Source organism: Perna viridis, chromosome 2 (genome assembly GCF_037379345.1).
Source record: "Perna viridis isolate PV_CMFRI_1.1 ecotype Kerala chromosome 2, ASM3737934v1, whole genome shotgun sequence".
Classification (NCBI taxonomy): Eukaryota; Metazoa; Mollusca; class Bivalvia; order Mytilida; family Mytilidae; genus Perna; species Perna viridis.
The window spans coordinates 40,211,891-40,236,016 of record NC_142446.1 but is presented as its reverse complement, the minus strand read 5'-3'; the positions used below and the strand labels follow the sequence as shown (position 1 = coordinate 40,236,016).

The window sequence follows — 24,126 nt, the reverse complement described above, 5'->3', positions numbered from 1 at the left end:
ACTGTGAGCATAGACCAGGTGCATCGGTAGGGTAAGCGTCCTCTGCTTTTCTAGAAACACCCTGAAAGTTATGGACAGGATCAGTGGTACGGTTGTGAAACAGGATGAAAGTATTATAAATTTCGAGGATGACACTCACTTCATTCTAAAAGGGACAGTAAATAACGTACCAGTTGGAGTGAGAGCTTTATCTCTACTTATTCAAGTTCCCCTTGAAAAAAATGAGCTAAATTGCCGTTGCAATGACAAAACAAGCAACCTTGCTTTTCGCAAATGGACAGCTCAAATAACTGCATTTTCCCAAATATGTTACGTTATGAAAGATTTTTTTTAAAAATAGAAATGAAAGTATAAACTAGACCAATTATGATGAGTTATTAAACGTTAGCGGTGTCAGCCATTATTACGGTGAGGTCAGGCGTCGGTTTCACAAAAAAAGTCGTAAGTGTGAAATTGATCGTAAATCATGACGTCACAATGTTATTTTAGTTTATGACGTCTTTACTTACGATCAATTTTACACTTACGACTTTTTATGAAATCGAGACCTGCAGAAGTTTCATTCCCCAATGTCGTAAAGAACCTAAAATTCTGAGTCAACAAAATATATGTATGGAGATAGACTGTTACTTTCTGTAAATTACGATGTCGGAGGAAAGAGCTTCTTGTTGACTTACCTAAACGATGTTTCATTATAATATATATTCACCCTTGAATTGCACATGATAAAACCTCTCAGTGATGGATTTGGCTTCCTATTTTGATAATTTTTGTTTTGACAACTTCTTGTATACAATGTTTTTTTTTTTTTGGTTGAGATCTTCCTATTTACATGTGTATTTGATTCTAATGCTGTTCCTTGAAACACGTGTGCAGTACATCGTCACCAAAACTGTCGATATAATAAATTAATGATTATATATTATTTAGTGACAGTGACACAGGTATACAGAAACTTAATATTTTTTTTTTTAAAATGGCAAGAAATCTAAAAATAGGTATCGTACTATACATGTTATACGTATAATATTCACATAATGATTTACATGTAACTACAAGAATAACACTGTTACGTAAACGTATGTTATTGTCAGTCTAATTCTTAGACAAATTGCATTTTTGTTTCATTTTAAGTAGGAGTGCATCACTCAGTAGATCTTTTTCTCTGCGGATTCCATTTAAAATTGACCTGTTTTCATGTAAACGTCTCAGCATATACGGCAATGTTTCATCAATGCTGCCATACGGGATTGACTTGTATATTTGGTAGCCTGCTTTTCCTTTAAGAAGTAAAGTAGAATTGGAATAAATATTTAATGCGAGAAAAAATGTTTTAACGTGGATTTCTGGATGTCAATTGTTGATGCGAAGTTAAGAAATTAAATAAAACAATTGTTGATACATATATAACACAGCTCAAATTAGCAAAATATATAAGGAAAGTAATACTACATTTTGTCAAAAAATGTTGATATGAATTAATTGTTGATGACATTTAATGTAAGCTTACATATATCAAATAAAAGAAGATTTTGTGTGAAATGGCGGGGATTTCATTTAACCAATAACGATCGATTTCCAGAGCCACAATTAGGGTAAGATATGGTTTCAGTTTGCCGGTCGCTTTACACTTCCCGTTTTTTAGCTTTGTACCAGTAGGAACATAGTGTTTTCAATAGTATTGGTTAATTTTGAAAGAAATGGAGAACTAAGTGAAAACCTAAAAAATGAAAAAAAAATTTACCTGGGTTTGTTTGTGTTATTTTATTCACAACTTGATCTTATTGTTCGTGTTTTATTTTATTTACAGTTTTATCTCTCTATATACCTAGTGCACAAGATACTTGATCTCCCATTCCATAAACTTGTGCAAATAGAAGAGAATTATTCCTTTTGTTCAGGCCGGTTTCTTTTATTCTAAAAAATCAAAATATATTTTATTTATTAAAATATATTAGAAAACAGAATATTTTAACCACTCTTGTGAATAGAACTAAAAGTAATTCATGGTGATTGATTGTGATAAAAATGTTATTACGGTTTAAAGCAAGCAATGCATTTTTCTTCGTAAAATTGCTTACAGCTGTACGTTTGTAAAAATAAAAACAAATCAAATCACGAAGGCCTTTGAACTCATTTTAGTAACTCCAGTATTTTATTCGCTTTATTCACAACAAAATAGGACCAGAATCAGATAGCACACCTTCTATTTATTCACGATTCACGGTCCTTATGATTTGACATCATACAAAAATGGTGTAAGTAAAAATCAAGCAAACTGGGTTAAATCTAATCCAAAGTCTGACGATCTCCTTTACTATGGATGACAAGCAACTGGTCTTTTCAACACCACAGTATGAAAGAGTAATCAAGGTAACCAAGATTATAACGGAAATCAAAAGAATGTAATCAAGGGACAAAGACCAGACATAGAAAACAGGCAAACATAGAAAAGAACATAAAATAACTAAAACAATACATACAAAGTAACAAAAGTAAATGAGCTACTCCGACTCCATTAAAAACCGGGAGCATGGACCAGGTACATCGGTACGGTAAGCGTCCTCTGCTTTTCTAGAAACACCCGCCGAGCTGCTCATAAAAAAGTCAAGTCAAGTGTAGGCGAAAGAGGAAAGAAAAACTATGACACGTTGAAGAAGTCAGTTTCATTGTGCAGATGGATACACCGTAACGATCCACGAGTTCATGATGACGACCATAAAACTTCTGTAGTGATGAAACGAGTAGAATTAACAACTAGTTATAAATGTTAAATCTAAGTCTAATCTGATATTTTTTTTGTCAGTGTTTTGTTTGTTTGTTACTTTTTTCTGCTTAATGCATTATCTACTATCTGATTTGAACGACTACTGGCTTTATCATATCCATACCTGTTTACAGCATACAGAACTGTATCTTCATTATGTGAAGCCACGACAAATTTACACTTGTCTTTGTTCTTAATCACAGAATTCAAAATAAAGTCAAAGGACGCATGATAAGTCTTTGTGGTGTTTTCGTATGTGTCATTGATTGGACAAGGGTATCCCTGTGTATTAGCTAACATCCTTTCTTTCTCTAGATATGCTCCTCTCACCAGTTTGCCAGAAAAGCCGACGCCGTGAGATTGGATATAGTCATGGTCCTTTTTTAAAAGACGGGTTGTTTCCTGCAACGCAAATACATATGTAGTTTAGTACGTTTCCCAAAAACTTCGCGGATTGAATATTTTATTGTTGCATGAACGTATGCCTATCGGTCATATCTATTCTCAGCTAAAATCAGTGGTATTTTTCCTTATAAGCAAATAGGCATTGGCCTAAATAACACCCGTCCTTACAAATAAAGAAATATAAGCTAGACTTTTATTGCATCATCTTTAAAAACTCAAAATTCTTGATTTAAAAAACGCGATAGAACACCATGTCAAACTCATTATAAGAAAACAGAATTATGAAAATAACAAATATTAACGGTTTGGCGTATTCCTTAAATATGATTTATTTAGTTCATTCTAGAAAAGGACACATGAAATTAACGCACACATCGACAAAGTAACAAACGTATTAACTTTCGCGGTTTCTTATTTATGCGAATTCTGTCAAATGATCATATTCGCTGGTATTAATATTCGAGATTTCCAAAAAAAAAATGAAAAGCGTTATATAGTGTGAAAAAAAAAACAATTTAGCGGGTACTAATTTTCGCAGTTTTCTGTCCATCGCGAAAACAGCGAAAATTATTCGGCCGCAAAAATTGATACGTTTACAGTATTATAAACCGACAATGGTTAAAGGTTATCACATGCCTTCAAGTAGTTTTGGTAGGTATATCCGACAATGTGACTCTTAGTATTGTAGTTGAGCATCATGGCAAGGGTCAGTAAGTTCAAAGCAGGGTTTATGTAGGTATATTCAGCATCAATCAACATCCATATATTATTTTTCTTAGCTTCCTGAAAACAAAGTTTTGCTTTTAATTATGACCATCTGTTATTCTTAAATTTCATACACATTTGCTTTGTATCAAAATATGATACCTCAATATTTCATGGAAATCCTTACCCTTCCGAAACAACGTTTGGAAAAAAACCAATTTCCCATTTATTCACCGAATAAAATACTTAAGGGTAAATGATATAAAAAAATTCTGAAATTATAAAGTTTTACTTTTAAAGCTTATTAAATATCGGTGGATACTGCTTTAGATTGTTTCCTTCTTTGTGTTATGTATTGGGTTATTATTAAATAATACCTGTAAAACAGATCTTAATCTTTTCAATCCAGATTCAAATTGTAAATACTCTTCTCCAGTCAACTTCAAGTCCGTAAAACTTGGCTGGAATATAGGACTACTCGTTATTTCAAAAGACAAAACCAAAAAAAATCACAGTGCGACAAACATATGTTGATGTTACACGTAAAATCTTACATTTTATTTGTAAGCACGTTCCCTTTCGAAAAAATCAATATTTTGGATAAGTTTTTTTTTTCACATTCTACTAACTCAAAGCATATTTCACAGCTCATAGAAATGTAATTAAACAAGAAATGTTTTCGTGGTGACACGTATGCACCATCCATTAAAAGGTACTAATAGAAAATGTAATCGGCCATTTCTATGCTTTGAAACATTCTCTGTGTAACCAAGAACTTATTAAATATATACCTCGACTGAATGCATAATTATATTAATACGGCGTATGCGGAGTTCTCATACATTTTAACGCATGATTCGACACAGATAACACTGTGAACATAGGATCCGACTATTTCCATACATTTTGTTATTTTTGTCGAATTCTAGTAATTTTGATCACATCTCCAAATGTTTCCTCAGTTTGATATTTTTCGCCGTGTACTCTTATTGTGTTCTCTGTAACACTTGATTGACGAGAGACTTTGTGAGTATGCTATCAATTAAACATTGTAAAATTTAGTAGGATCATCAAGTTCCAGTTTTTTTTCTCTAGGTTTGCTTAAGCTTTCAGCTGCTATTTTTCTGTTGCGCCTGAGTTTGTCTTGGGATATTTTAATTAATTTTAAGTCATTGGAAAAATAACGAATCCGAAATGTTTAATTTCACAACATAAAATGCAATAATAGCATAGCTACACTTATTGCTTTTTGTAAAATTTTAAAATATTCTAAACAAATAATGCAATACAAACGCTTCTGCTTGTACTTACCATTTTGTTAGTATAGAAAAATGACGAAAGTTTCTCAATAGTGGCTTGATTCGCAGTACTGGGATTAGGATATAGCCTCGACAACTTTGTCTAGGAAACCAAAAGAAACTTGTTTTGGTTACATCTGTAGCTGGTCGATCAGATATACAAGTATGTTGCATTAAGTATGGCCATAAAAGCATTTTGCCTTAGGGAACATATTAGGGAACATTTATTTTGACAGAAAGTTATACATAGACATACAAACAGCTTGCATATTTCATCATCAAGAAAGCACAATATCCGTATTGTCAACTTTCCTTTCATCTGTGGCAAAATCCTCTCATCACCTGTGTGTATGGAGTTTTCATATCACAACTCATACGTTATGCCAGAGCTTGCCGTAACGAGGCAGACTTTTTGTATCGCGCAAGACTTCTTACAGTTAGGCTTCTGGGGCAGCTAGGGTTATGTTGCTACAAGATTAAAGTCATCACTACAGAAGTTTTATGGTCATCATCATGAATTCTTGGATCATTACGGTGTATTCATCTGTACCATGAAAACTGATTTGTTCAACGGGTCATTGTTTTCCTACCTGTTTCGTCTACCCTTGACTTGACTGTTTATGAACAACTCGACGGATGTTTCTAGAAAAGCAGAGGATGGTCCATGCTCCCAGTTTTTAGTGGAGTCCGAGTTGCTCATTTATTTTGTTGCTTTGTATGTATTATTTTAGTTATATAATGATCTTTGTTGTGTGTGTTTGTTTTCCATGTATGGTCTTTGTCCTGGATTACATTCTTTTGCCTTCCGCTAGAATCTTCGTTCCTCATGATGCTTTCTCTAGTAGAAAAGACCATTATTTTAGCTCTACGTCGCTGCGTTTGCTCAGAATTTTTCAATAGAATGTTAGAAAAGTGAAGTTTTCGACAGAGTTTTCAGCCCATGAAATGGTCATTTTTAGTGCATTTCAATGAAATAATAACTCAATTTACCAAAATGATACGGAAAGCTCTGTATGTTTTCCTTGATTCTGATGCACATAGTCAACTTAGACATTCAAAACACTGTTTTTTCGTACCATGTACAAATTGTGTCTGTGGACAAATCATGATAACAACATTATGTAAGACGTGTGGAGGAAAGATTTTCGATTTCGTTGCCTTTATTGGCTTTTTCTTTTTTGCCTGACTTGTTTTTTCTACTTCTGTTTCTTCTTCTGTAAAAAAGCGTGCATGTACTATCGACCATGATATACATGTTTTCTACGCGAATGTAGACGCATACCCTACCGATGCCTCTGATCCTTTACTATAACTTTTCTTATGTGTTGCTTGTATTTTGCTTCTGATCCTATTTGAGCTGTTAGTTGTTATAGTATTCGTCATTTTTTTTTTAATTTCTGAAATTTGAATATTGTTCTGTTTGATGTTTACTCCGATTTCACCTCCAAGATATTGCAATCGACTGATTAGATAAAAAGTGGATACTTACACATATATCTCCTGGTACAATTGCGGTTAATTTCAACTGCATCATTGGGACTTCGCTGTTTAAACCTGATACCATTTCGAGACAAGTCATTGTTTTGGCAAGGTTTTTGTCCATGATGTCTTCGACACTTCTTGTTGGTTTAAATTAAATGGTAAAGTTTTTTTTAATACATTATTGTACAATATTTTCCTACAATAGCTAAAAACTTGGTAAACGGATATATACTACTTATATTTTAACATGAAGAAATAATGAAGACAGTTTTATCTCCTTTCATCAAAGTTGTGTATCTTGTATTGTAACGTCGTCGTCCATCTGTCTGTCGGTTTATGAATTTCTTATCATTCATTGAAGCAACATCCTAAATGGACCCAAATTTGCATTCATGTGGTCCTTTGAGGTTTTAAATCAATATCACGGTCAAAAGGGCAAAACTTAGCGAGATGATTCTGTCGTTTGAGTTGTTTTATTATTCAATTTTCTTTTTAATAAAAAAAAATCTTATTATTAATATTGTTTTTACATATCTTTTTGAGCTTTGTTTTCTTTAATTAATTGTTTGCATTTTCACAATAGTACACACACAATCTATATAACAATACCGAAAATCACTGGATCCGCCAGCGTCATCTTCCATTGGAACAGCCAGTAATGGGCCTATTCCATCTAATTTCAATTTATCAACCAATTCAGCTAACTCCTCGGGTGAGTTACCTCCAATAAACTGACCGTAAAATGTTTTCCGTTGCAAGAAACTGTAGATCGTTTCACCAAGTAGCCTTTTTGACAAAGACATTAACTGAAATTTACAAAAATGATAATCGGTGATGAACGTAACTACACATCATTTGAGAAACTCTAACATATATATATATATATATATATATATATATATATATATATATATATATATATATATGTAGTACGCATACACGAGTCAACCGTTTTATACACTGACGAGAATTCACAAAAAAACGTTGTTTTTTTTTAGTGCATGGTATAGCTTGATATATATACAAAAAATCTTCCCTAGGACTTAGTAAAAACAAAATTGGTAGATATCTTAATCGTTGACCATGGCCTTTCCAAGATGTAAGATTTTTTATTAAATATTTGAAAATCATAAGCTTTTCGTTCTCAAACAACTTTTCGTTTTATCATCTTTAGGTAGTAGAGAAAACAGTTGAAAGGTTTTATTCGCTCGAACCCCGGATTTAGGCCACGCTTTGAGGTGCTATTAAGAGTATAAAACTGGTAGGCCTTTATTTGGAATGAAAAGTTATTATAAAAACTCTAGAGTTATCAGGTAAAAGATACATGTTGAGATGCAAAACAAAAGTCACCAAAACGCATCAATGGCAGTTGGGCTCTAATTTCTTCAAGCTTCCTGCACATCGATTCGTATTCTGATAATCAATCTTATTATCCGAAAAAAAAAATCATATTCGTGAAAATTATCGCGTCTACTACGAAGAAGAAACAAAGCAAGAATAAGTGCAGTATGTCTCATTTGAGAACAACTTATACGAACATAATTACCTTTTCTCCATTGTTAACTACCCAATCAAATGAACATATTCGGAGTACAAGTAACGCACGCGACAGCTCAGAAAGATCTTTATTCTTGAAGATTGTCTTGTAGTCGTCAAATTGAATTGGGACTGTGTCATTTTCAGTTGTATCTATATTCAGAGTATTTCCCACTAAGGTTCTACTGGACGTGCGTACAGTCGATAGCTTCCTACTGATCCGGTGTAGAATTGCTCCATGGAATAACGATGTTTTACATTTTGCTTGCATTTGGAAATCTTCTATGTTATAATCAAAAGTAATGCCCCACTATTTCGAGTTATACACTATTTATTTATGTGAATGAAACTGGAGACGTCACGGGGTTCAGGTATATATGTATCTAAATATTAGTTTACAGTCTGAATGGTATTGTTGTTATTCTGAACGCATCTAATTCCAAACTACCTCCGAGCGCAAAGTACATGCCTTAGAATAATTCACTCGAATTGTTTTTCTAATTTCTCAAATTACAGTCATGATATGTATATGTGTCCAAATCTAAAAAGTGTAAATATTAATGTTGAAGAATCACGTTGAGAAGACCGCGGTCGGTTCTAATTAATCCTACTTGTCATGATAATTGGGAGCTAATGCTTCGTTAACGCGTACATATACCGTGCACATTCGACACTAAATTCAATTTCTATTTCATTACGAGTATAACTAATAAGATATATTCATATACAACCCCAAAACATATGTTTGAATCCAGTGTGCATTACATGTGAATTACTTTATTAAGAGCACTTGGTGGCAGTATGAAGGAAAACAACACTGTCACCAACGAGTTGTATATAACACTTTTACTGTCGGCAGTTTTTCATTTTTTTCTTTCAGCAGACGACGCATTATGCACAAAATTTAATATTTCAGTAGAAATGGAAGTCACAGCTAGGCAAATCGTGATAATGATATAATTTGTCTTTAAATAACCAATAAAATGCATGGCACAGCTTCATACGACAGCAAAGGTCGTACTAAAAAAGTTGAGATAATTCAAACATGTTACAACATATTATTTGTATTGTGATATTTGAGCAGATTTTGACCTAATTAAAAAGAACTTTAAAATTAGCAGTTGGACAAGAAAAATGAAAAAGATATAAAGTTACAGAACATGCTTATTGTGGACCATTTTTGGTTCTTAATTTCTATACTTAAGAGGACCATAATGATATTTTTAATCCATCAAACATCCCTCTTGATGTATGGCTTCTTAAAACGAAAGGAAAAATGTTATGCTGAGGTCAGTAATGGATCATTTTTCCAATGTAGGAAAAGGAAATTGGAAGCTTACTTTTTACAACAGAAAATTGTCAGTATGGATAGCCCTTACTGTCTATTGCTTTCACACATTACCACATTAAAAAAATCATTTATGACTTTGCATAACAATGTGTCATTCTGTTGAGCTTAAAAAGAAAGATATGAATTGGATAATAACAAAGTGACAAGACTCAAAATTATTTTCTAGAATCTTATATTTCAAAAGGAAGCATTTGCTTTATAATAAAATGTTTTGTGTGGCACAGCTAGATATATCCACTGAGGTCGAATCCAAAGAATGGAACAGATGGGGCAGATATGGACACACTACTCGATTTTGGTACAGCTACGAATTTTCATTGTTATAAATGTTGGACTTGGAATAACATTTTGACAAGAATGGAGGTAGTCAACTTACCACAATCCTAAATCAAAGTAACTTATTTATCCACAATGTTCGGGATGGGCAAACATGCAATTTTTCGGAGGGTACCACATAATACCTCACCACTAAATGTGGTGGAGGATGATGCAATGGATATAACAACAAGCAAAAGACATGTTGGTAAAAAACAACCAAAAAAATCCATTACATGTATGTGTAATTTTATTAAATAACTTCAAAGTCTACCAGTATACAGGTATAAATTATCTATACTTGGCATAAGCAAGTCTACAAATATACAACATGCATACAATACAGAAATTAACTATATATTTTCTAACTTCTATCACAAGAGTTATCAACAAGTAGGACTCAAAATAGATTTTCTGTAAGAGATGATAAAGACTTTAAAAGTATTTCATTAAGTTAATAATATGTTCAATTAAACATGGAGTTAAAGATATGACTAGATTATCAATATGGGCTGAAATTGATTGTTTTTTTTTTGTGTATTATTATTAGCTTCAATGTAGTCCCATTACATGGGATATGAACAAGATAAACTCAATTACTGTTAACTGGAAAATTGATTAGATAAATGACTCTGTGTTATATTTACAATAAGCTAAACTAGCATTATGGAACTCTTAGGATTGATAAAGCAGGATTTTTCAACATTATAAAAGTTTGCAAGACATTTTGCCCAAAATCACAAAATAACAAAATGCACACAATAATTTCTGACTTGCATCAGTTTAAATCTTGCACTACAAAATGAGGTAGTCTCAGTGCATCTCTGAACAGTATCAAAACCTAATCTAGCACATTTTAAATTCAAATTATGGAAAAGTGTTTTATTATTTTGAGTAACGCTGAGCCAATAGAAAACATCAGATTTCTAAATTGAAGTATTCTGATGAATATTAAAGGTAGAAAGCAATAAAAGCATGTACATAATATCAGATTCCAAAAGTGAAAAGTGAGAATATATTGATAATTTAGAGTGATCTACAAATATACAGCTAACACGCCTGTGTAGATTAAGATATGTAGCTAAAAGGATGGGTGTCACAATAGAGAAGCACCAAATCATACTTATAAAATATTCACTAAAGCATACTTTGATATGACTTACTTAGATATACTTTAATGGAACTCAATAAAGCATACTTATAAAGTATTCACCACAAAAATCTCTGCTCAAATGCTTACCTTAACTGTGTAAATTACTCACAATAGGATAATTTATACATGTATTTAACACTTTAGTCATTTTTTAAAGATGAAGTAATTCACATAAGCATGCTCAATAGTACTCATTGGCACTAATTTACAAATATTCATTTTTTTTTTCTCTGAACTTTACAATCATAAACCTGTCAGATCACTAGAGATCATATATAATTTATCTTCTTCTATTGAAAAACTTCAGATAACTCTGTAATAACATTGAACCAAGCTATTTTAACATTCACAGTTAATGGACTTAATAAATATACATTAATCTATCAATTTTTAAGATTGTCCTTTCTTAGCTAATTCATCATGATATTTCTTCAGTCTCTTTTTCAGTTCTCCTGGAAACTTCTCATGACACACACGGCAAACTGGTTTCAAGTCAAATTCAAAGAATTTGGTTCTGAAAGAGAAAAAAAAAACAAATGTAATAATTCTTAACTGTTGCAATTCCAATTAAAAATGACTCTAAATGTGAAATTGTCTTTGTTATTGTGAAAACTGTAACGGAGTTGCATTGAAATAAAAAAAAAATGCATGAGCCTGAAAATTAACCCAACCTTACATCCTTCCTCAGGGTTAATGGTAATATTTTGACTTGAACATTTTGCTTTTTACTTCATTCAAATAGTTTTATTTGGATCATTGAACACTGAACTTACTTTTGGCTCATCTTCCTGTCACAGATAGAACAGCAGAAATGGGAGACACACCATGCTTTATTGAAGGCACTGAAAACTGTAAGCAAACAAACAATATGAGTGGAATATTTACCACAGTTTACACCAATTTTCATGTGTACATAAAGATAAAATGGCTGAAAGTAAAAACAAAACTTAAATATATGTTTTTAACTTTTTTTAATCCTCACTCTGATTATTAAATTGCGTATAAATCATTAGGTTGAATACTACAACTTAAAAATCAGGGGAAGTCCAGCCTTTAATCAAGCAGTAATTTGCAATTAAAATTGAATTATCTCCCCTTCGAAGAGTCTACTCACCATCTCCCTGTACTACATTGTTGCATACAAAACAGATATTTCCAAATAGCTGGAAAAAAAAAAAGAAATTCTATCTTAAAATAATCTTACATTTTCATGCAAATATCTGTTGATTCATTTAACAACAAAAATCAAACTTCTGGTCTTACAAAATTAATAATTTTCATTCACATTAGAATACTTAGTCTGTTAGAAATTTTAATACTATTTTTCAGTTTGCAAAAACACAAAAGATTTTGTTTTATGTTTTATGTTAATATCCATAATAGTAAGACCTGATTTTGCTAGCCAACAAAGCGAAAGTTAGCAATATACAGCTAATATGAATCTTAACAGTACAATCCAGACTTTAAAAACGTGGAATTCTGCTTTACAATTAAAAAAAAAAAGAGCTGTGCTCCAGGTCCCCTGCCTCACAGAAAAAGTGATATTTCATGGAATATAAGTAATGAAAAGAAGTTTATTGCTTCAATGTCAAAGTTTTAGTTTAACATTGGAATTCATATTTCTAGAAAATGTTGAGCCTATGACCTAGGACGTAAATAAAGCCGAATTCTATACTCCCACTTACAAGTTTGATGGAAGGATTTAAAGGTATTTGAAAGTCATGCTCCATGAACCAATTTTTCTACCCACAAATTCTGTTTCAATAAGTATGTGTGACCTTGACCAAAAAATCTACAATTGTCTTCCTTACCGCATAAGCCTACAACTGTGTCAAATTGATGAAAGCCTGAGGTGTTCAAAAGTAAAGCCCTGGAAACAAATTTTTGACCCCAAAATTCTGTTTCTTTAAATACATATGACCTAGAACTTTGGCCCCAAAATAAATCAGCGTCATCCTTACCTCATAGGCCTACAATTGTGTAAGTTTGATGAAAGTCTATGAATGGGTTCAAAAAGTTATACCGTGGAAACCAGTTTCGGACAGAATGAAGGACAGATGAACAGAAGGAAAGCTAGATTCTATACATCACTCTTTTGTGAAAGATGGGGACAAAACAGGTCTTAACCATTTACCTGATGATAATGAGTTTCACAGTAGGCTAAACCTTTCTTCTCATAATGTCTGGTTCCAAAGAATGGTCGTTCACACTTGGCACAAACAAAATGCTGAATAGAAAATCAACATAGATAATGATTAACAAAAGAATACTACTCAAAATAACAAAGGCTAATCAAGGTCAACTTCTTGTTACAAATATCATTTTACATAGAATTACTTCAACACTGCTTTGGTCTTAACTATTTAGAAAGACAAAACTAGGATTTTATACTCTTATTACTAAGTGTTATCACAGGCAGTGTTTGCTATCTGCTAATTTGTCATTTTTTTGGTCATATGACCAATGAAAATTACTGTTTTTCTCCTGTAATATTCAGCATCTCCAGGTATAATAAATTTGATATTTTCATGTCAAGTAAGCATAGATATTTGTATTCTGACCAGAATTGAAGTAAGTACTGATTTTTTGTTGTTGTTGTAAAGAGTCGGGGAAATTGTCTTCAAAACACAAAAAGTAATTCCCTTAAAAGGTCATGGATGCAAGTGAGAAATAAAACAAACTGACACCATTCCTTACCTCAACATGCCAAGCTTTACCTAAAGCATGTACTACTCTCTCCTCTATAGGACGCCTGTAAATAAAATAATTAATTTTTAAAATAGTTCCCTAGGAGCATTACTTATGTTTTGAAGTATTGGGGGTTAAAAAAGATTCGTTATATTTAATTAGATTTATAATCTACATTAAAACTAAACCTGCAAGTGAAATGTTTCACTGCAGCACACACACATACTGCATTAGAGCATGATTATAGGGATAATAATTGATTTTCCATAATGTCACTCCAATGATAGCCTAATTTTAACTGAAATGCATTTCATCTAATTGAGTCATGTGGGACTAGTAGATTCACACAAAGATTGCTCATTTACATGCAAAAAATATTTCCAAAACAGAAGTCAATACATAATCATTAAATTACTGTCCATGAAGAATTAAAATGAAGCACAATTAATCAATGTTATTTATTTCACACGTTTTAAACAACATAAATTGAAAACTAAAAAGATATCTTGGTTACCATATAATTACATTTTGATGTTTCATATTACTTGAATACAAAAATGTAATTTTTGAAATCATGGATCAGACAAACTTTATCAAGTTCTACATGAAGTTCTTTTTCAATCTGTTAAAATTTGACATGACTGTTCTGCTGTTACATGAATTGAGGCTGCAACAGACATCATACTTCAGGATAAATGGAACTATTTAAGATTTAATACAATATATATGTCACTACATTTAGTAATCACAGAACCTGATTCAATGTCAGGAATTTTCTTCTTTGTGATGTCATTAAGTACAATGTCTATCTTCAGTCTGCACAGCTCACTTCGTGTAACAACGCAACAGTTATACTAAAATTTTACAGGTTGTAAATGTTAATGTGATAATTTGGACATGTATAATTCTAAATACAAAATACGAAGAAAATTAAAATGCCAGGGAGTCTTTAAACCAACAAAAACATACCTGCAAGCACCACAGATAGGTATACCCATCTTGTCATGACACCTCAAACAATACAGCTCTCCACCTTTCTCTCTACCATTGGCATCCAACTCAACACTGAAAACAAAAACTAGGGCATGAATGGAACATTAATTGATACCCCCCAACACAATGGTGAAAACGGAGGATGGTAAAATGTTCAAAATAGAAGTCATTGATTCCTTCTCAAGTTATCATCTAGAAACTGTTGACAGACAGAAGGACTTCATATGGTGGAGTAAAAAAATTTTAGATATGATTCAACTAAGTGAATCTTTTTAACTTGATAACTCTGTAAACTTATGTAATGCATACTACAGTAAAATCTGTCTGAACTCCACCCTACAGAACTTACAGATATTATATGTTTAAGCAATTGTGTCAACTTACACCAGTAAAAATATATTTGAAGGAGTGACATAACCTCTTATTGGCCACTTTAAAACCTAATAAATTGAAAGACAATACACCAAGAAGTACTCAAAACTTTAAAAAAGGCATAAAAAGATATCCTACTATTCGAGATTCAGAGTCCGGTTTCATAAAACATCTCAAACTGAGGTTCTCCTCAAATCCCTCCTCAACTCAAATTTTGATCATTCAAATTACTTGAAACTGAAGATTTGAGGAAAAACACAGGACTTAAGGAAATTGTCATCTTGAGATTTTTTTTATGAAACCAGGCACTGGTTCATTTAGGGTTTGGTTAGGACATATTTTACTGTATATACTGTAATGAGAAATGTTTTCATTTTCCATATTTTGCTTCAAATCACTTTTGGTTAAGTGTTGTAAGCACACTTGGAACTTCAATACCTAAGATCAAATGTGGATTGATCCTTTTTCTAGATTACTTACCCACAAGAAGTACAGTTGAAATGGTAGGGGTGATAAGCCTCTCCTTTAAATTTTATGTGACCGTCTTCAATTATGGCACTGAATTAAAAAAATGAAAGAAATGACATTTAGATAATGAATTGGTTAAAACAAAACCTAATAACATTTGGTATAATTACACGTAGTTAATTAAGCTTATTACATTAAACTATGAACTTGTTATAATCTTGGCTCTTGCAAAAAATTGCCTAAAAAATTATACACTTTTAAATGTAAGTATCCACTGTTGATAGACAGAAAGTTAAATTTAATAATAATAAGTAAATTTTTGATTTTAAGTTTGTTTTATCTAAGTTTTTTTGATTAAATAAATAAAACAAACTTTAAATCCAAAATTTACTTCTTATAACTAATGATTAAATGATTTCTTTACAAAAGTTTTATTAAGTGATTAAAACATCAGTAAAGGAATCACTTAATCCTCAAATAAAATTGAAAAGATGTGAACAAAGAACACACAATATGGGTCCTCTGTAAAGAATTGGCAACTTAAAATAGAATTTTGAACATGTTTCAAAGGTTCAAGAATATCTTGTTCCTGTACGTAATTACTAACCTCACTTTAACAGCCTTGCCAAATGCTAAAAATGTTAAACCTTCACCAACTTCTGACTCTAAAGAAAATTACCATAATAAACCAAGTAAGATTCTATGATTATATTATAACCCAGCTTTGAAATGATATTAAAACTTCTAAGATGTAACTACTGACATTTATGGCAGACATATTTCCCTGTACTTACTGACAGTTATGGCTCACATATTTCCCCTGTATTTACTGATATTTATAGCAGATATATTTCCCTCATACTTACTGACATTTATGGCACACATATTTCCCCATTCCCTTGGCTCTTTCCTTGTTGTTGCATTCCTTACACAAGGCTCTGAAAATCAAAGTAAATACAAAATAAGTTTCATTCTTGAACTAAATACTCCTAGCTTTAAATCTACAAAGATCCTTAGCAAAAGAACATCCTTTCACAAAGGCAAGGAAGGATAACTAGAAACTGTTAGCTAATTCAGTTAGGTCAAAGCTACTCATTTGTTCCTGGGTAAAGTAAGAGATTCACAATAACTAATGACTTAAAATATTCTGCTTTTGCTTTTTTGTTGTTATTTTTTTTTTAACTTTTGACTGCTCACTGCTGCTATGATAAATATTATATATTGCTAACAATGTGCTACATTGTCAGTAAAGGGTATCACCTTTACTCAACATATTGCAATTGGGTCAAAACATGAATAATTTATACTTATACCTGTACCTTTCAAAACACCCTCATGAATGACAGCATAATTTTGTTTGGTATGGTATCTAACTAGATATACACATTAAAATGCTGAAGTTAGATTATCTCCCTTTGAAGGGGTTCACCATTAATTACTCACTATTTGTAATCATATTCAAATAGATGAGTGTGAAGTCCTAAATGTATCTCATGCAATATGCAATATCTGTTAACAGAAGTCTTTTTTGAAGGGAAAGACCACCTTTGCATTAAGTCAGGCTCTTATAAAAAATCATACCCATGTAAACAAAAATAAATATCCTTTAATGCAAAAAGTGCTTTTGCAAAATTCGAAATCTTTGAAATATATGTGAATAGCCATCTTGCAGTTCTCTCCTTTCTGAAGGAAGATCATAAGCAGACTTTACTGATTTTTACCAATAGCTTCTGATTAGCTTGTGACGTCACTGAGTCGGTTTGGTGCCGATACAAGTACTGCATATAATATGTAAACAAAGAATATTGCTTAAATATTTCTACGATCCTGTTTATCCAATCACCAAACCATGCTGTCTTGTCAAGCTTACAATTGCACAAATGATAAAAGAGAAATATTCAAAAAGTTTTTTTACCGTTAACACGAACATTCTTTTGAAGTAGCCATTAGATTTTTCTCAGACATACTAGTCTTCTGGTTGCATAACCTGTTGTTTGTCAATGTTGTCTGACATTTGCTTACATATTGTGCCTCAATCTCTTTTTCTGTATATTTTGGGTTATTATATGGTGTCGCTTATAGGCGCGAGAAATTCAAATCCCTTAATTATAAATCATGAGTAATTAGTTAAGAAAAAGAAATTATTTTGTTTCAATTTAATTTTCACGAACATTTCAGGATAGTTTCGATACTTATGACTTGCACAATAACATAGTCTTCTCCTTTAAAATATTCAGAAGAGTACACTTCTTGATCAAAGATAACTTAAGTACAAAAAATATTCCTTTTTCATAAAGTTTAGCCATCTCAGTAATTTCACTTTGGTCTGTGTTAAAGTTTGCAGTATGAGATGCTGACAGTAAGTATGTCTTTTATGTTGTACTGTGAATGTACTACTTTTCCTGGGGTAGCAATTTTCATGTTTTCATGGGTAGGCCAAACCACAAAATTTGGTTCCCAACAAAAAGGACATTTCCATTGATGTGTATACAAAGCCTCAATAACAAAAATTCAAAAATCCACTTATGTTTCTTCCCTAATCCATGGGAATTTAAGTACTTTTACAGTATTTGTCCTAATTTCGTTGTATACTTATTTTCCTGGATATTTCTAAAACCTACCGTCCAGCGTTCTTGACAAATCCAGCATCAGCCAGAGGAGCAGCACACAGTTCACATCTAAAACAATCAGGATGCCAGTTGGTATTCATGGCTTTGATAACTCTTCCAATGATGAACTCCCCTGGTAAGAATAAGTAAACAATTTATAATCAATCTAATATGAGCGCTTTAAATTGTAACTCCTTCATGCATCTAAATACATTTATGTACATATCAGTATCAATAAGGAATGTTTCATTGTTACACTCTATACTGAATATTATATGTCAAAATCTGTATCACATGTAGTATCAACCTGAGACTCCTATATCATCCCTGGGGCCACCACCCCACGGGGTAATGTAGGTTGAGGGTTAATACAGCATGTGATACAGATTTTAACATGTCATGTTCATCATATATTTTACTCCAAGTATGGGATATAGGACTAGGGGTGTAATATAGAGTATGCGAAATAGGTCTTGGGGTGAGATATAGGGTATGCGATATAGGTCTAGAGGTGCGATATAGGGTATGTGATATAGGGTAGACAATATAGAGATGAAACTTATAATGCATATACATATGCATATGCATTTTATTTTTAGAATTTCTAATAAATCAAACATGATGGGATTTTTAACTTAAACATAAAAAAACACAGAGGTAAAAAAAAAACTATGTCACTAAACTCTTATCCAAGACAAAACAAAATTATCTGCCATCCTTTGCCTAATTCAAATATGGAGCAGTACTTTTACAAAAAATGATCACTTCTCAAGTATATGACCAGTTATTTTGTATTTAACTTACTGCATTTTCCACAGCATGGGGCAAATAACATGTGGAAATCATGTTCACAGTACTTTCTGCCATCAAACTGAAATTTAAATTTAAATACTAAAAGATTAAAATTAAGTACATTTTTTTAAATTTTGAAACTTTCACATACAACTACATCAATAAATGTGAGTTTAGTAACATAATAAACAAACCATTTACCCAATCAGATACAATTCATAGTTCGATGTTAATTCAATTCAAATTATAATAAACCTCGGCCAATGGGCTAGGTCAATATTTGTTTTAGGTCTACCTCATAAAGACATATCATATCTAAGGGGTTATAAAGATAATATTTGACATTTGTACAGAGCTTAGATACCTTTATTACATTACTTTATATGAAGACAAAGGTTAGCAAGTCAAAATCAGAAACTGAGAGCTTAAACCCATCAAAACTCCTCAAGAAGGAGTACACTGTTTAACATGGGTTTATTACCGTATTCTTACGTGTTTACCCCACACTTTTTACTTCCTTTTCTATAAGACCCTACCTACATACTATAGAAGATAATATTATCAAATTTGGATAGTTTATAGATATTGGATAGGAAGTTTACCCTCTATGGAAGTTACTCAACATGTCTTGAATCTGCACTGTAAATACCACTTTACAAAGGGTACTATAAGCAACTTAACTTCATTTGTTGAATAAATATGGATATCAAATTGATATTTAACATTTGTATGTAGATGTGTGTGTTTCTTTAATACTTTTCTGCTATATTATGTAGAATGTGTATAAAAGGAACAGATCCTCATTCTATACATATATTTGGAAGGAAATATTTTTTTCTGCTAATTTATTAGTCAGTTATGCAGGTTTTTTTTTAAATAATAAAAAAATACCTCATAGAAAACACCATCTTGAAAAGGTTGGAAGCACTGTGCACATCTGAAATCAAATGAAAAAAGAAATGAGAAATGCAATAAAATTAGTTCAAAAGCAGAACATGATAGAAGTCCATTCATCACTGCCCAAGTATGAATCTTAATTGTCAACATAACAAACTAAAATTTATTACTTTACAAGGGGCACCTTGTCTTTCAACTTGTAAAAAAAAATTAAATGTGTATACATATTCACATACACAATTCTACATGTAGGTCTGTGGATCTGAAAAATAAGAAGTCCACTTTGAAGAAAAACTCTGTTTTCATTCCTCCCTTTAGTTGTTACCATTAATACTATGAATAGTAGTAAAACTAGTACAGAGAAGTTCAACCCGTTGACCAATGAAATGAAAAAAAAAATTAGAAAAGTTCAACAAGGTTGACCAATGAAATGAAAAAAAAATAGAAAAGTTCAACCCGTTGACCAATGAAATGAAAAAAAAAATAGAAAAGTTCAACCCGTTGACCAATGAAATGAAAAAAAAAAAACAAAATAAGAACGAACATCTCTAAACACCATGTCAGTAATTAACACAAAATGAGGTTTTTTTCCAAATCACAGACCATAACAACCAGTGATACCCATATAAATCCCAAAGCTTACTCAGGGGTTATATATGGGAGAGGGATGTTATTGGATGTGAAATGGAAAAAAAACCCATATAATATTCTGTTTCTGTAATACATGAAGTTAATGGCATAGCAAAAAAGTAAAAAACACATTTGTTACTAATATTTGATAAATAGAAGTATCTGATTCTATTGAATTTCCTACTACATGTAAAATTAATACAAGAACAGTCTATAATTTTATAGATGAGCATGGGCTTGGTCATATTTATTATACAACATATTTACAATGTTATGTTTGTTGACACATGACATAAACATTACTGGTGTGTACAAGGTTATTACAGGTCAGATATTCTTGGGGTCACTGTACCACAGTCATTTACCCTACTGCTCTGTTTTTAATACATACATGTGTACACAAACTTAACTGGTATTAAAAAAAAGACTTTGAAAAATAAATATTAAAATAAGATAGGTCTTTCTATAAAAGACGATTTTTCCAAATTAGATGGCCTCATATGAAGCATGGTTGATAAAAAAATGGAACACACAAATTACAAGTTACTAAAATTTGTAATGATGACAAGAACAGATTTGCTGTGAAAACAAGGACTACATCCTAGTAAAGAATGGAACATAGTGCACAGACTTAACCCCTACATTGTATACATGTCTTATACTCAGAAAACAATTACTACAGTGAAACCTCTTTTAACTGGATCCCTTTCTGACAGATGGATTTGAACAGGTGCTTCTATTACAAAGGTTCACAATACATTGAAACTTTAGAAGATACAAGGTTTAGAAGGTTTCAGTGAAATGGGCAGAGAACACAACAGAGGCCATAGATAATAACAATAAAAAATATCTTTTATGAAACTCAAGCTTCAGTTTGTGCAAATCAGAGTTATGAGGGGGCAAACAAGTATGGATGGAAAGAAATATGATTAAATTCTTTATCAAAGAGAACAATTAAGTAATACCTACACGAAACACTGGGTATGCCATATCTCTCCATTTGAGTTTACTATCTGCTCTTGTGGGGCAAATCCTTCATTACAGCGATAACATAGCCCATTGGCCATAGACATGCTTGTGCTGCAATAAAAAAAATAGAAATATTAACATCAGTGGGTTAAATCTTTTTTTCAGATATCATGAAAGAAAATTGGCCAGTGACATGCATACCTTGCAACAGAAAAATGATAATACCAGTAAACATTAGAACTTGTAGTCAAAGACCTTTGTATATAAAGGGATCTTTAGTGCAAATACACATGTAATTACCAGTATAATTTTGTATGTTTTAAACCACTCTGTAAGGAAGTAATTGAATGTCAATGTTCTACTTTGCTCAATAGAACAAACGTGACATAATTCAGGTGAAGTCATAGGAAAAAATGTAATATTTCCTTAACATTGCTTCATTTGTCCGCTTGAAAATATTTTCATATTTTTTTAAAGCAGTAAATATACGTATAGGACAGCTATAAAAATCAGGCACACAGTTAACAAGTTTACAAATAGCCAAAAATTCCTTACTTTCAGTATTTTCAAAATATAACATGCAGTATCAACATCCCCACAGTTTACTTGTGCATAGTATTCAATGGGTAATTAGGTTCTAATGGGAATCAGGAATTCCAATTAAATATCAATTAGCAACTTACTGATCATATTTATCATTCATTTGCAGGTATAATGCAAGTTTTTTAAGAACTACAACATTTGTTCTGAATCAGCACTGTTAGCCATGAAAAACAAAGGAATTATTTTTTTTCAAATTTCATTAAGTGCCAGTCTAACCTCTTGTTATGTATTAGTTTTGCAATTTTTAGAAAGTACTGTTGTCAGTATTATTAAGTCAAATTAATATCACAAATCAGATTAACTTTCCCACAATATCATGCAATTATTAACACAGGTACATAGATGTATGGCACTGACCATCAGTAGGTTTTGTTTATATACTATCTAACTATTACATTAAAGATAAGTAATTTTATATCTGTTACAAATTAGTTAAGCTTACACTACATGTTTACATCATATGATATGTTCTTACTATATTAAGGTTGTTATAGGATGGGAGAATATTGTGGGAGGAGTTAGTAGTTTTGAGAATGAAAATAAGATCAAATCGAGAGAGAGAGAGAGAGAGAGAGAGAGAGAGCTTTGACATCAGAGCAATTAACATCTATAGTGTATTAGAACATCTAAATCAATCTAATACAAAGTGAACTTTATTTTTGGACTTAGTATTGCTGCAGCAAAAAGGATGACGGTGACAAAACATATCATGCAGTACAAAAACCTCTCGCAAAGTAAATTATATAAACCTACATTACTTTACACCCTACAAGTTACATGCCTTTCAGAGAAGCAGCAACTTCCAAATTTTATTATTAAAATATATGAGTAGAACAGGTCAAGTTTTACAAATAACATCATGGCCAGTGCCAGTGAATTTTCACCAAGCCCTGAACTACAATCATTAAAAGTTTTGCTACAAAGCCAGTGATTGAAATTTGAAAAATTTTAGCTAGCCCTGCTGAAAATTAATTGGTCTTCAATGACTTTTAAAAACAAGCCAGCTGGTTGGCCGGGTGGTTAGTGTTTGAAACTCTGCCAGCAAGTAACTACTAGTGCAGGTTATAAAGCTGAACCGCAAAGTCCATGTGCAGAATATTTGAAATAAGCATACTGTAACTACATAATGTATGATTTATGTATGCAAGTATTCATGTATTATAAAAAAAATATTTATGCACATGCATACAAAATTTGGATTATTAAATAAGGTGATGTGTACTGAATTCAATTTAAAAAAAAAATGTTTCATTTAACATTCAACTTAGTCATATAACTGCTTAAATATGTGTTAGCAAGAATGCATAATACCATATGATAAAATTTCCTTACTTATTCAATACAGAACTAAATACTGCGTAAATTCAAGTTAATCCACCGAACATATATCCCTGACTTTATAGTAGCTGTGCTTACAGCCCTAAAGACAAGCTATGTCACAGCTGACATATACTATAACTATGCATCACTCTATTTCCTCTACTTAATAATCTACATCCTACATGTAAATACCAACTGGAGTAGAAAATAATCATTTACTGTCAACCTATAGTTTAGTACATGTAACCCGGAAACACTAATACAATTACAGTTTATTGGGAGGGAAATTTTGAGGAGGGACCATTTCAAACTTTTTCATATAAGAGGTTTTCTTTTTCAAAATTGATCTTTGCTAGCCAAAATTCTATTTCCTTTCCTTCACCTTGAAGCACAAATGGTCCATAGATGGTCCCCTGTTTTCCCAATCAAAAATTATGATGAGAGGAGGTACAAAAAAGGTAATATCGCAATAGATTCGAAATAAAAGCATACTGACCACCAACAATAAACCACAATACAAGGAAAAATGAAAATACGATCAATTAAAAAAAAAAACATAAACAAGAAAAGGTTGATCCAGTGATCACAAATATTTCTGCATTTCAATTTTTGATGTGAAAAAGGGCCATAACTCTTTCATGTCTTTAACATCAAATACAATACACACCATGAAACTTTATAAGTATTATGATGAGATATTTTGAAAATATTTGTTTGCATGGTTTAATTAACTGGTCTTTGAAGCATCACATATGGAAACTAATGTGACAAAT

General features: G+C 31.8%; 2 protein-coding genes across 7 annotated transcripts in view; both read right to left on the bottom strand.

The window, feature by feature from the left end:
• Positions 1-1,001: 1,001 nt before the first annotated feature.
• On the bottom strand, positions 1,002-9,964 carry LOC148625036 (hydroxyproline dehydrogenase-like). 3 transcript variants are annotated; one of them, XM_088568218.1, is made up of 9 exons: positions 8,204-9,964; positions 7,267-7,463; positions 6,665-6,794; positions 5,189-5,278; positions 4,255-4,338; positions 3,809-3,955; positions 2,892-3,169; positions 1,829-1,917; positions 1,002-1,280 (listed from the first exon to the last, which is right to left on the bottom strand). In XM_088568218.1, exons 1-9 carry the CDS (start codon positions 8,462-8,464, stop codon positions 1,096-1,098), a joined length of 1,461 nt encoding a protein of 486 aa, XP_088424344.1. In that variant the 5' UTR covers positions 8,465-9,964; the 3' UTR covers positions 1,002-1,095. The 3 variants fall into 3 exon arrangements, 2 of the variants coding, with proteins under 2 accessions (XP_088424344.1, XP_088424345.1); XM_088568219.1 differs by having other exon boundaries at positions 6,665-6,791; XR_015919838.1 differs by having other exon boundaries at positions 1,142-1,280; positions 1,745-1,917.
• Positions 9,965-10,091: 127 nt separating this feature from the next.
• Positions 10,092-24,126, bottom strand: part of LOC148625035 (LIM and senescent cell antigen-like-containing domain protein 1) — a 29,830-nt gene continuing 15,795 nt past the window's right edge. For 3 of the 4 annotated variants that reach the window (XM_088568221.1, XM_088568222.1, XM_088568220.1), the window contains exons 2-13: positions 21,431-21,541; positions 19,826-19,871; positions 18,947-19,013; positions 18,155-18,275; positions 16,400-16,471; positions 15,546-15,623; positions 14,670-14,765; positions 13,710-13,764; positions 13,147-13,239; positions 12,127-12,175; positions 11,786-11,861; positions 10,092-11,526 (exon numbers count right to left, since the gene is read on the bottom strand). In XM_088568221.1, the coding sequence (XP_088424347.1) occupies positions 11,403-11,526; positions 11,786-11,861; positions 12,127-12,175; positions 13,147-13,239; positions 13,710-13,764; positions 14,670-14,765; positions 15,546-15,623; positions 16,400-16,471; positions 18,155-18,275; positions 18,947-19,013; positions 19,826-19,871; positions 21,431-21,541 (988 nt within the window). In that variant the 3' untranslated portion in view covers positions 10,092-11,402. Of the gene's footprint in view, positions 11,527-11,785; positions 11,862-12,126; positions 12,176-13,146; positions 13,240-13,709; positions 13,765-14,669; positions 14,766-15,545; positions 15,624-16,399; positions 16,472-18,154; positions 18,276-18,946; positions 19,014-19,825; positions 19,872-21,430; positions 21,542-23,365; positions 23,519-24,126 lie in introns of those variants that run through there. The other variant, XM_088568223.1, reaches the window with a different exon arrangement.